We start from the raw sequence: 14,575 nt of genomic DNA on the forward strand, positions 1-14,575 counted from the left end.
CTCTCAGTTTCTTCTTCAGATCATCTCAATCTCAGTATTTCCCTCAGCACCATCATCACTGGCTGATGAAGTATAAAACTTTATTAGTTTATTATGCAAAAAAAAAAAAAATCAAATTCAAATAAAATCTTTATCAGACAGCAAGCAGACAAAAGAACAGACGATGGAAACCAGAGAAGACCATTAGCGCTGCACTTTATTCTTTAGAGAAAAGCAAAAACAACAACAAACATCTAGAACATATGCACATTAAAGTACACAAGACGTGAAATCTACACCACACCAGTTTATAACGTCGATATATCTGCTGCGTTAGTCTTCTGAGCTTCCTAACAGACTCATTAATGTTGACTACTCAACTCCTCTGAGATCGGCGTGAGAAGTTTCGACACGATACGAACACAAATACGATGAGGAAAAGTGGCACGCAAGGAGAAGATTCCAACGAAAGCTGAGCAACTCCCCGAAATCAGTGATCATTTCAAGGTTAGTAAAAAGGTTCAAGGTCTTGTGACATGCATCATGAAGAACATCTACATCCCATCATCCCATACATAGTCCCATTGAGTAGGAAAAACCAAATACATCCAAACAGACTACAGTGGTCATGCTGCCATCTAGTGGTCAAAGAGAGAATAACTTCATTATCAGTGTTTAGTGTATATATATATATATATATATATATATATATATATATATATATATATATATATATATATATATATATATATATATATATATATATAAAAATAAAATAAAATCATGGTTTAAACATTAGGGTGAAGAAAAGGTGTGATCTCTGTGACAGGATCATGGCATGGACGTTTGGACTGGATAGCCTGGTTTGAGTGTATGAGAAGCTCCTGAGATTTTCACACACAAGCGTCTCAAAAATTTACACAGAATGGTGCACCTGAGGGATCAGAGGAAAATGGCTATACAGCTTGGAACAAACGCATCTCAGAACGCACAAAACATCGAGTTTACAAGTAGAAAAGCGTAAAAAGCAATCAGGTTCCGCTCCTGTCAGGTAAGAACATCGATATGAGGCTATCAACGACACTGATTCACATCTGAACAGTAAAAAAATTAATAACCAGATGAGTTTCTGCATGTCTGTGATTTATAGGATTGTTGATTTTGGCTAAAACTGTAGGAAGGCGGTAGCTCATTGGTTAAAGTCATTGGCCGTTGACTTTGTAGGTCATGGGTTCGAATCCCAGCACCACATAGTTGGGCCCTTGAGGGATGCCCTTAGTTGTAAGTCGCTCTGGAAAAAAACATCAGTGCTCTTATAAAGTGGCTGATTGTATATAATACGTTTGCCATGAACATTCTTGTTATTAAAACTCACAGGCATATACAAGTGGAAATACGGTTGAGAAATTTCCCCACGTATACTCGTGTACAAAAATACCTGTTCTCATAATTGATTTGAATGAAAAAAAACACAGTTACATACAAGGTCACAGTAAAATCCGTCACGTGGGAACTGATTTGTCACGCTTGCGTAAACCTTTGGTCTATCGGACATTCGATCGACACGTTTCCGTCGAAACCGCTGATGATTGTCTTGCTGATGGAATAGCTTGAGGTGGAGTGTAGAGGGCACAGTGAAGTTAGTCGTACATTCTGTGGGTTACTTTCCCATGATTTCTTATATAAACTCTTAAGGATAGCAGACTGCGCTGAGAATAAACAAGCGATGGAAAATAGTTTTAGTAGTTTAGTTTCATTTAAATAAAAGAACGAAGAGAATAAAAAGACCCAAATGCTTGAAATCAGTGTAACAAAAAAAAAAATAATAATGTGAAAAAAGTTTTCACAAGTAGTTCTGGAACAAAATGTTGGGTTCAAATGCCCCCTAGTGGTGAATATCAGTTTGACAATTTAAAGTGAAGAATGAACGCCGCTATATGGGCAAAACCTTTGGGACACCTGTACTACCTTTTAGTTATTCTAGTTATTAGTGATTCTTAGCAGAAAGTTCGAGGCACACAATTGTATAGGGATCTCCTTGAACTAGGAAATCCAAACCTATTCCAGCATGCAAAACCAGCTCCATGAAGATACAGTTTACATGGGTTTGGAGTGGAAGATCTTGAATGCCTGCTATAGATCTCTTACCCAAACCCAACACCCTTGAAAAGAACTCACCCCAGGCTTTTTCACCTCACCTACATCAGTACCTGACATTACTAACAACTTGACAGCGGAAATTATAACAATTTTATGCTCAGGTGTCCACAAACGTTTGCTCATATAGTGTATGGAAAAGTACTAAATGAGAACTGTGTAAAAAAAATGCTACCTGAACTGTGTGTATTCAGATTCTTATACACTTTATATAAGAACTGTGATGGAATAATGTACCGTAAAACGTATTTCTGGCTCAAATCTTTTCAAAATTCTACAAAAATATTTTCTAAAATTATTATATGACCTGGAAAAATATTCACTAGAATCCTCAGTAGCCTGAGTTAATACTGTTAGTAGTCATTAAGATCTGTCCTGTCTTTATTCATCTCACTAGCTTGGTCATTCTCGCTGGTGCCACAGGGGAGATGCAGTTAAGGACTGTGTGTGTGTGTGTGTGTGTGTGTGTGTGTGTGTGTGTGTGTGTGTGTGTGAGAGAGAGAGAGAGCGAGCAGAACCCCCCTTAAGGGTTCTGGCGGATGAACCAGATCTCGTTTCGACGCGACGGCACCCCAGGGTTCTCGTAAGCAGCCACCATGTACTGGTCTTGGTGAATGTCCTCAGATGTTCCCAGCAGCTCCCACAGTAAGCGGATCTGCCTTGAGATCGTCTCCTCTGTGGTGGTGCCGAAGAAAACCCTAATGGATGCAACATGCATTCATCAATATACACAAAAGAACAATCATTGATAGGAATCACTTGATATTGTCCTTGGATATGACAAACACGGAGTTCCATCGCGTCACACGAAGATCCGGAAAGTGTAGTGAGCATGACAAAAACACGACTCGACTTGGGGTTTGTTTTTGTTTGTTTGTTTTGTTTAATTTTGAAAACGTATATAATCTTGCTCAGTTTGGAGCTGGAACACACAGTCACAATGAATTATAACTTACACAAGATTTTTCAGAGTCTTCAGCCAAACACCTGTTTTTTCAGCAGTGGAGGTCGACCGATTTATCGGTTTTGATTGCTGGAACTATCGGATATCGGCAAAAATACATACCAATAATTTTTCCGGATTTCGTCCGTTGCTGGAGCGGCTGAAAAGGTCTGTTGTCATTACAAGAGCGGCCTCTAGTGGTGAATCACTGACACAACGTGCTGTTTGTTTTGTGTCTTTTATTTTATTTTTTTAAGTGGGACCTTGTTTGCACGGAGAGCGCTATATTATATATTATTTATCATTTATTAATTATATTTCTGTAATATTAATCTTTATTTTATATAGCGTCTTTAAAAGTTACATCTCAAAGCGCTTTCCCAGGGCAAACATTAAATAATAAAAATAATAAAAAATAAATTATTAAACAAATAAGTACGTTTTAAGAGCAGTATTAAAAAAAACGATTTTGATATTAGTTATAATTAATTTATAATATTAATATTCATTAATTTACATTCATATTTATTTCATTTATTGCATTTTCATGATTCAGTACTTTTTTTTTGTAATAAAGTTTTGTACCTTTTTATTTTTTTTGCAGCATCCATTTGAAAAACTATCGGCTGATTAATCGGTTATCGGTAGGTACGATCCAACCTTCGCTATCGATAACTCAGGAAAGCGTCTTACCGGGTGATCACTCGCAGGGAGTCCCTGTGGACGATAGTGATGTCTGGGTCTGCAGGCTGAGGAAGGTTTGCCTGAAACTCGGCAGGTAAGTAGTACGCGGTCAGGACTTCGTTTTCTAAGCCGCTGCCATCCTTGAGCATCATAATCCCGTTCACCACAGGCACGGTCATGCCCAAGTAACGACCTACAGAGATCGTTACACATGAAATATTAGGTTTATTATTTATTATTGAGTGTCCATGCTGTGATTTGGAGTCAAATGTGGTAAATACCAGCGGAGTTTTCCTTGCAGATGAAGCGCATGAGTTTCATGAAGCCCTTAGAGATGCTCTGCTCATAAAGCTTCTCTCCAAAAGTGATACAGGCCCATTTACCTGGTGGATACACTCTTTCCTCATATACCACCTCACCCAGCTAACACACACACACACACACACACACACACACACACACACACACACACACACACACACACACACACACACACACACACACACACACACACACACAAAAGCAATCAGAGAAATAGATTTATACCTGTTCCTAGTACATACACACACTGGACTTGTCCAGCCATATGTGGTTCCTCCGCAAGCTGTTCCCACAAATTTGGAGAGACACAATTGTTCAGGACGTTCCTAGACACGATAGCATGGAGATTTTCCTTCACTTGAACTAGGGGACACAAACCGGTTCCAGCATGACAATGCCCCTGTGCACAAATCCAGCTCTACGAGCATATGCGTTACATGGGATGGTGTGGAAGATCTTCTGCTATAGAGCTCCAGCCGTATTGAACAGGATGAATGTGAAGACTGACTGCACCCTTGTGGCTGAAGGAATTTCCACAAAATCTAGTGGAACATCATTCCAGAAGAGTGGAGGTCATTATAAGAGCTACAGAAAAAGCACATACCGCTCTCATGCTCAGGTGTCCACAAACTTTTGCCTGGTGTATAGTTTATTTTAAAAATGTATTTACAGAAACGAAAATATAATAAAGGCAAGTAAGACTGGATATTCAATGAAGGGCGTAAGTAATGGGGCAGTATAAAGAGAAAGAGAAATGATGAGCGTAATTATAATAATAACCAGCAGAGGGCAGTAATGAAGTAAATGTAATTCGTTATTGTACTTAAGTAGTTTTTCCACGTATCTGTACTGAAGTATTTCCATTTGGGGAGACTTTTATTTAAACTTCACTACATTTTAAACATTTTACTTTACTACATTTTGTGAAATCAGTCGTTCCTTTTTATCTACGAGAATAAAAGCTCTGTTTTAAACTCGTTCTGATTGGCACCTGGTGTATTTACTAATCGCCAACATACAGTTTAGCATCAGATCAACATCAAGCAGAACATTTAGAGAGAAATCAATGATGAAGAAACTCCAGACTTGAACTCGCCACAACACACGTGACCTCATTTACACGATTTATTATTATTTTTTTTAAGTATTACCTATTAGCAGGATTAAACTGGGGACACTGGAGCTGTGAGGTGAAAAATTACCTGCTACACCACGATGCAGGTAGAAACATACTGGTTAATTACATGGCAGGTTTGGGACGTGCCTTTAGGTTTGGACAAATGCCATTAGTGATGCCTAGACATGCGCTCCAGCACCACGGCTTGGGGGGAAAATTGCCCGATTTGTCTTCAGCAGTTCGTTATCTCTCTGTGGTTATAAACAATGCAGTGGTTCATTAATACCTAATCAAACATGGGGAGAGAAAATGTATAGTCCAGTCCAGAAGACAGGAACGAACACGATGTAATACAGTGTACAACCGGATCTCATACTGGTAATGAAGCTGTTTGTGTGGAGAGCAAAGTTAAAGCTTAAAAAGAGAAGGATCTATCACGTTCATCACGACATTATGTTCTGAACTGGTCTGATAATGTTGAAGGTCCAATATGTGATCCTGAGGTTTAACTCGCTACGCAAAGACAATTCAAATGATTTTCCAGCATGTTCCAGCATGACAATGCTCCTGTGCACAAAGCCAGCTCCATGATCTCTGAGGAACACCTTCCTAGAAAAGTGGAGGTTATAAGAACAGTAAATATTGATGGGATGATCAAAGAGAAGCACGTTCCAATCTTACGCCCACGAACTTTGAAGGTAAACGTTCATGCGATCGCATCCAAGAACATCTTAAACAGTAGTGTGCTTCCAACTTCGTGCTCAAAGAAGAACCACGAATAGATGAAAAAGTCAGCACTTTTGTCCGTATGGTGTATACATGGGACAAACCTATACCTTTTCATGGGTTGCTATGGTGACGAAAGGAACAGCTTCCATTTGCTGATTCCTCCTCGTCATCTCCATAATGGGTCCGGTCATCTCTGGAGGAAGATATGAAGAGCATAAGTCAGCTTTAGCAATGCCGTCAAAAGGTTCACTCACTGCACACGCACACACACACACACACACACACACACACACACACACACACACACACACACACACACACTATCAATACAAGTGGCGTTCAAGTCAAACCGGGACTTTTTATTGTGTGTATAAAAGTGTGTGGCGAAGAAGTTTCTTGTGAACGAAGCTGAAGACTTCGAGCACAGTATGGAGATGAAACGCTCGGCTGCAGTAAGACGTCTAAACGGTGTAAACGTAAAAAAAAAACAGGTACGTCCATCAGTGACGTTCCTGCTCGTGGTGGTTCCCTGATAATGAAATGAAGCAGGGTGCCCCAGGATGGTTCCGGCGTCCAGACAAACCCTTCCATGCCGAATCTTTCCAGGCGTCAGTTACAAAATGGGAAAAGTGCAGAAATGTCATTTTATTTATTTTATAAACAGAAAAGTCCCGCTTTGACTTGAAGACCCCTCATATAAAACCTCCACCGTGCACTGAAACTGCAGTCCACATTCTGACGCATGTTACAGAGGCTTTATTCCTTTTCTATCAAATGAAACTATAAACCTGCAGAACTGAAAGCACGTAGATGTTTTCAACATGTCCAATGCCACAGGGCAGCTGAATGCAGCAGAGAAGTTTGGAGAGCAATTTCTCAACACAATACAGAGCCTCTCAGTTCTCAACAAGGAACAATGAGGAAGAAGAAAAACATGGGAGCTGAGAAAGATATGCAGCAGCCCTGAGGATTAAATCACACACGCGCACACACACACACACACACACACACACACACACACACACACTACACACACTACACACACACACTACACACACACACACACACACACACACACACACACACACACACACACACACACACACACACACACACACACACAGTTAAAGTTCCTTTAACTTTTAGAGATGAACTGCACATGACTCTGGAATGAAACCATAATTGTCAATTTCAATGTACAATTTTCAGACCTCCAGCCTGAATCAAATCTCCTTCTGGCACGAGACCAAACTATATGCTGAGGTAAAAGTTATTCTGTCTTCAAGATGGCCTCAATTATATTTAGCTCGAAAGCGAGGAGAGCTCATTAGGCATGCGGTTCGCCTGCAGCCATACGGTGGTTTTAGCCATACGCAAAACCACCAAAACTCCAAATTAAAATCTACAGAAGTTCAGCTTAAACGTTTCGGGCCAAAATGTTCTTTCCCATTCATGATTTAGATTTACCTGAACGTCACTCGCACAAAATACAAAACATTGAGAATAGTGGACCCCGGCTTGGATCAGAATTCCTTGTTTTCCACAAGCAGGTGTTAAGACGTGAAAAAGTCCTAACTAGGATTAATACAACACAAATATACACAAAATAATCCATCATACACTATAATGGCAAAAGTATTGGAACTCCTGACTTTTCCAGCCACAAAGCTGCAGTTACCACAAAGCTGAGGAGACACAACTGTCCAGGGCTACGTCTTCACTAATCCGGAGTCTAAAAATGCTCTGCGTCAACGCTATCGTTTTCAATTGTTTTTGCACCGAAACGGCTGAAACCACTCACGTCCCTGTAAAACATAAGTCCCTGTAAAACGCGTTTCCACCTCGAGTTTATTTACTGTTACTCTTTGAAATGTCGCTGAATTGAGGAGATCAAACAGAGAGAAAAATATGTTAGGCAATGTCCACATTAATACGTGGACAAAAAAATGCGTCATGACCACTTCAACCAATTGAGGGATGTTTCAGAGCCGGAAAAGTAAATAAATGGACTCGGGTTGAAGCGTCTTGCGTTTTGCTCATTTTCAGACGTTTCAGTGTGGATGAGCGACATTTGGAAAACGACTGAAATTAAATTGTGGAGCGATTTTAAGACGCCATTTTCAAATTTATCACAGTAGATGTATCTTAGGACGTCTTTGGATAAAGTAGAACACGTTCCAGTATAAAGCCAGCTCCATGAAGATATGCTTCACATAGATGTTTGTGTGGAAGATCTCCCTCTATAGATCTCCAAACCTATTAAACAGGATGAATGTGAACGCTGGTTGCACCCCAGGCCTCCTCACATCACCTACATCAGTACCTTTACTAACACCCTCGCGGATGAACGAATCACCACAAAATCTATTCAGACATCTTCCCAGAAGAGTGGAGGTTCTTCAAAAAAAAAAAAGCTTATGGTCAGGTGTCCACAAATTGTTGTCCATATAGTGTTTGTGATTTACTTAAAAAGAATTCACGGTGAAGGTTGTATATTTACCAGAATTATATTATATATGAATATGAATGTATATGAAGATATAAATAATCCGTACAATGGTTTAAATCTTGGTGTACACTTCTTGTACTTTATAATAACAGTCAATGTTTGTCATGCTTCAAGAATCTACATTACACATTGAACAAATGAACAAAGGAAGCAGTTAAACAACTGAAAAGTGAACCATGACGGGTGAAATTGAAATTCCGTTCAAACCCTAAATTCAGAAACTGGACCTCTTGGGACGGAGACCTGATGTGTCCTCCCTACGGCTTGCCAATGAGCTAGCAGCCTTTGCTCCTCCTCATCGTCATCTACAGCCTGGGAGTTTTCGGTGACTTCATCTTCTAACTGCTCATCATCCAGTTCAGCCAGATCTTCAATAGAGATAAGGGCCATTTCTTTTCCCCGTTGAATTTGTCGTGCGACCTGAAATACAACAAAGTGCACAGGTTTTTGTTTACTAAATTGAAAATAAAAGCTTGGATGATCTGTACTTTGGGAAAGAACATGTATCAATTTAAGCCTATTGTAGATTCATGCTCATGGGACAACCTTTTTGGAATTTAATTGGAAATCTCTCCCCAACCCTTTTCTTCACACACACATTTTTATGCCCTGACAAAGATCTACTCTGTTGGAATGCGATGACAACGCCCATCATACACACTGTAAACACACCCATGTCTGTAAATGCTGCTAATACGTACCTGTGTGGATCCTAAATGCAAACACTCACGTGGGTGACACGGGGAAAATCCCAGCATATGCTGCATGCTTGAAACCACCATCAAACCCCCACAAGCCATTTGCAGCTTTAGCAATTTAGCAATTTTTTTGTTTGCAATTCCTTTACACGTTGCAAGCTGATCATAGTATTTCGATATTGGATATGCTTGGGTTAGAGAACACAAAAAAGTTTAGACACCTGATTGGTATGTGCTTTTTTTTTTTTTTTGCGCATCCCATACCACATTCAATCCCATTTATAATAGAATGTACCAAGATGTTCTACTGGATTTTGTGGAGGTTTCTGGAGATTTACTCACCTACACGGGTGAGGACTGGAGTGCATACAGCATTCACATTCATCCTGATTAATAGGGTTAAGATCAGAGCTCTATAGCAGCAGATCTTCATCCCCAACCCAAGTAGTAGTAGTAGTAGTCGTTGTCATCAGGTGTGGATTTAAACTGCCAGAAAACACTGACTTCAATTTACAACAAATGTGGAAAAGAATATGTCCAAATCTTCTCCTCAACGCTCGCTGTCTTCCATCCGTTCATCCATTTTTAATTCTGCAGCGTCTTCTGTGTTACCCGTCCATATCGGTCCAGAGTTTAGCAGGTGGTGCGTCAGTAATAATGGTCCGTGGGGAAACGCAGTGCTCTGTGTGTAGTTAAATGGGCTAAACGATGCCTCGATGCTTTGTTTTTTATTCGAAATACACAAGTAATCGTTTCAGCCGTAATTTGCATTACACCAAAAGTGTGAAAACACTTGGTCTTTTATGCTGTTTGAGACACGTGCGTGTTACTTTTGTTTCTGTGCAATAAACTCAGTAAAAGGCAAAAACGTGACTAAGAAGGTTCTGTAGAATCGACATTTTTTGTCTCTAACAGAAGAACTTGTGTAAGAAGGAGAACCGTGAGAGCTCAGTGGATAAGACTTTGGATCGAAAGGTCACAAGTTTAAATCCCACCACCACCAAGCTGCCACTGCTGGGCCCTTAAGCAAGGCCCTTAACCCTCCCCTGCTCAGTTGTAAGTCGCTCTGGATAAGGGCGTCTACCAAATGCCATAAATGTAAATAATAACAGGAGAGAAGATGTTAGCGAACTGCCTCACCCCCACAGCCAAACATGGAGGTGGAAGCTTAATGTTTGGGGTTGTTTTAAAGCAGGAAATTTTGGAGACTTCAGTGGTGTCTTGGTGGATTTGGACTGTTGTTAAAATCAACAGTCTGCTACACTAATTCAGGACTACAGTTTGCATCTGATCACCATCACTGCACCTCAACATTGTTTATCTGTAATAAAAGGACATTCAATGCCACCCAGATGAGGATGAGGTTCCCTCTCAAGTCTGGTTCCTCTCAAGGTTTCTTCCTTATGCATCTCAGGGAGTTTTTCCTTCAGCACAGTCGCCACCGACTCGTTCATCAGGGACAAACTTACACTTATAAACAACATATTAATTCTTTATCTCTGTATTATCTGTGTAAAGCTGCTGAGACAATGTTCATTGTTAAAAGCGCAATACAAATAAAAATGAATTGAATTGGTGTCCTGCCTGAATCATTCCACCTCGTGATACCATTCTGACTCCAAGGCTGTACGCAGGAGAAACGCAGGAGAACAGAGCGCTGCATCACAGACTGGATTCTCACACAGTGAGCATGAAGCTTATTACTAAAGCAAGAAACCCAATGAACACAATTCAACACAAGTCTCCTTTCACTGGAGCCACAACTGCGATATTCGATATTCACCTCATTAAATGACCCCAGGTTTTTCCTGCATTTCAGTTTTCCTGGGGATTTGAAATAAAGGCAAATTGTGTGTTTTTGTGAAAATTCTACAGGAAAGTAAACGCAAAAGAATAAATGTTTAATGAAAAAGCTTAACAACTGCTCTGAACCGTTTTGGTGACCGTTATTATGACAACCCACTTTTTCCTGAAAAGTCTTTCTTGTAAATGTCCTTGTGTATTTGCCACCAAATCAGAATCTTCTCCTCTGTCATTCGTTGTGAAATGAAAAAAAAAAACAGCTATTAATTTCACGTGAATATATTTGAGCTTGTGCAGTTTGCTACAGATGCGGTTTGCGAGCTCTAAATAGCGCGCTCTCTGACCGTCTGATCAAAGGACGTGAAAACGTTGAAGCTATTGTGCACCTGCTAGACGGCCTTGGAGTGGCCAAGTCGAAATCTGATTGGTTAAAGCAACAGGCTGGCTGCAGTGTTGATTTCTGAAGGCCTCACGTCAGATATACCCCAGCAACACGTAATGTAACGGCTAAAATCTGATTGGATAGAAACACCAACGCTTACAGACACTCCTTGCAGCAGCACAAGTGAGAGAAAAGCTATGAAATAAAGAGAATCGATTTTTGGGAATAATTGAAAACATATTAATAGAAGGAAAATATATTAAGTCTGTGATTCTGATTCTGCAGAGAAGACCCTTCTGGTTCTGATGGAACGCCACTGGTAAAATGGTATGCTCTGCTGCGTTTTTGTGGTATGAACAAAACTGCTTTTCATTCATATACAGCCGAAGGCATGTGGACACCTGACCATCACACCCATATGTGGTTCTTCCACAAACTGTTGCTACAAAAGCAGAAGCACACAATTGCACAGGACGTCTTTGTGTGCTGTCGTGGTTCTAAAATCTTTCCTCCAATGCAATCCGAGACAATCCACAATTCCCCTTTACACACAACAAGACAAAAATACTACCATTTACCAAAGCTGGAGTGGAAGATCTCGAGGGTCTTGAACAAAGCCCTGACCTCAACCCCACCGAGACGAATAGACAAACTGACTGAACCCCAGACCCCCCCCACATAACATCACGAATGACATCACTAATGCTCTTACGGCCGAATAAGCACAAATCCCTACAGCCACTCTCCGAAAATCTAATGCAAAGCCTTCTCAGAAGAGTGAAGGTTCTTCTAACAGCAAAAGGACTAAATATGGAATAAGATGAATGAAAGTCCAACGATCGCACATGGGTGTAATAATCAGGTGTCCACAAACTTTAGGCCGCATTAGTCATCATGATATATTAAATAAATAAATATTTTTCAGCCATTTCTTTTGCATTTTCACACTTCTAGGGTTAAAATTTGCCAAATTACAGTCATCGATTATTGTAAAGGAACCGTTAAGAAGAAAAAAATCTCCAAAGCCTCCGAAGTTGCATCTGAGATTTCTTTCTACTGAAGCCACTTCAAATTATTGACATCAATTGACCTGATTTTCTTTTAAAGTAAATACATAGATAGATGGATGGATGGATGGATGGATGGATGGATGGATGGATGGATAGATAGATAGATAGATAGATAGATAGATAGATAGATAGATAGATAGATAGATAGATAGATAGATAGAAATGTATACAGTAGATACAGTAGATTACTACTAAAAAAAAATTTCATGTCAATGATGTAAATATTTTCTGGTGATTTGAGTAGAAAGAAATCCACATTTTTTTACAGCTAGATTTTTTTTAATTATATAATACAAATTAAATAATTATAAAATATAATATATTGTTTAGGATTACTGTATATGTCATTCTATATAACATATATATAACATATATATAACATTATATATAGGCCATGGATACTTTATTTATGCTATTGATTCAATACACAATTATATATATATTTGTGTGTGTGTGTGTGTGTGTGTGTGTGTGTGCTCTTTTGTTTTGTCCTATTCCTGATCACATATAGATATAATTTATAATTATTACTATATTATTACAATTATATATATATATATATATTAATTTTAGGTTAAAACGCCATACTAATATTGCATTAGGAAGTCTTTCTATGTTTCTTCATAATGTAGGTTTCTTCTAAACCCCTGAGAGAACCCTCACCATATCCCAATGGAGTCAAATCACTCAAACTTGAGACAATTCGAATGGGCTAAAAGAAATAAACAGAGCACGAGATAAGTAGATGAGAAGGTACGGTTGAGTGGTTCCTCAGCCTATGATGGGATTAAAGCCTGAGCACGGCGTGTTTTCTGCTCCGTTCCATCCTGAGCTTCAGTTTCAGGGAAGTAGGTCAACCAGCAGGAAACGCGCGAGCGGACGAGTTTCTTCTCCGTGCACATGAAATGAAACCGTGTGTGTGTGTGTGTGTGTGTGTGTGTGCATTGTGTGTTTCTTGTAATTTAATAACCCTTAGTGGACACATAAACCTGTAAACAACGACGCGAAAACAGAACACCGCCGAATTCTATCGCAGCCACAAACGCAACAAGCGCGCGCACACGCACACACGCGCGCGCGCGCACACACACACAACGCACACACGCGCGCACACGCAATATTGACAACTAGAGTAATAAATAGTAAACACTTACCCGATGAGGAAGAGACACAAGGACAGAAGAGACAGAGAAAAGCTGCCGTCGGTGTTCTGTCCGTCTCACAGCGCTCACGCCGTCTGCCGGTCACGTGACAAACGTCTCCACTTCATCCGCGAAGATGCGCGTGAGCGGCAGGAGAGCAGCAGAACACACCCCCTAGTCTGCACTCAGTCATTTAAAAGGACAAACAAAATGTAAAGTTTTTGCTTGGGATTCGTGAGAACATTCTCACGTGCAAACACTCTGAAACGCCTGCCCTGCGTTCCTTCTCTGATCCTGAACAAGCTTCAAGAATGATCAAGAAACACCACGTGTTAAAACAGACTTGTAAAGTACACTATATTATATACATAAGTGCTTCTTCCACCCAAACTTCTCACATATAGTTGTAGGCACAGGATGTCTTTATTTAAACTTGGAGATCCAAACCTGTGGAAGATCTCCTGCTAGAGAGCTCCGATCTCAACCCTATTGAACAGGTTGAACCGTGTCTGCATCTCCAACAAAGCCTCCTCACCTCATCTACATCAGTACCTGACTTTACTGAGACACAAGTGTGTCAGTAATGTCTTTTGATCTGATGGTGATAGTGCGCACTAGTCAGAGCTCACATACTGCATCTGGAGCAAACTGCACAAACTCAGATATATACATGTGTATTAAATAGCTGACGGAGGAGAAAAGGAGAAGAAATTGATTTGGTCGCAGATACACTTACAAGGACTTTTACAGGACGGACGTTTTAAGAAAAGCCGGACATCGTGAGAAAAGGTCGGGCAAAACGGTACAAAACAGTTGTTAAGCTTTTTTTTTATTATTATTTTTTTTTATGAACAATTTATACGTTTTCTTTCCTGTACAATTTGCATAAAAACACACAATTTGCCTTAATTTCAAACGCCCAGGAAAACCGCAATGCGCAGAAAAAATGCACAAAAACAAAGGAAAAACCCTAAATGAATGAGGTCGAATTCGATGCTTCTGCTAGAGATGATGTGCAGTACAAAGGCGACTAAAAGGAAA

At 39.9% G+C, this 14,575-nt stretch overlaps 1 protein-coding gene across 1 annotated transcript; it reads right to left on the minus strand.

Annotated features, from left to right (window-relative positions):
* Positions 1-178: 178 nt before the first annotated feature.
* On the minus strand, positions 179-13,708 carry soul4 (heme-binding protein soul4). The gene is made up of 7 exons (XM_083559426.1): positions 13,547-13,708; positions 8,667-8,859; positions 6,038-6,123; positions 4,045-4,186; positions 3,773-3,956; positions 726-2,834; positions 179-659 (listed from the first exon to the last, which is right to left on the minus strand). Exons 2-6 carry the CDS (start codon positions 8,827-8,829, stop codon positions 2,660-2,662), a joined length of 750 nt encoding a protein of 249 aa, XP_083415552.1. The 5' UTR covers positions 8,830-8,859; positions 13,547-13,708; the 3' UTR covers positions 179-659; positions 726-2,659.
* Positions 13,709-14,575: the final 867 nt, after the last annotated feature.

This window comes from Silurus aristotelis (assembly GCF_946808225.1).
Source record: "Silurus aristotelis genome assembly, chromosome: 13".
Taxonomy (NCBI): domain Eukaryota; kingdom Metazoa; phylum Chordata; class Actinopteri; order Siluriformes; family Siluridae; genus Silurus; species Silurus aristotelis.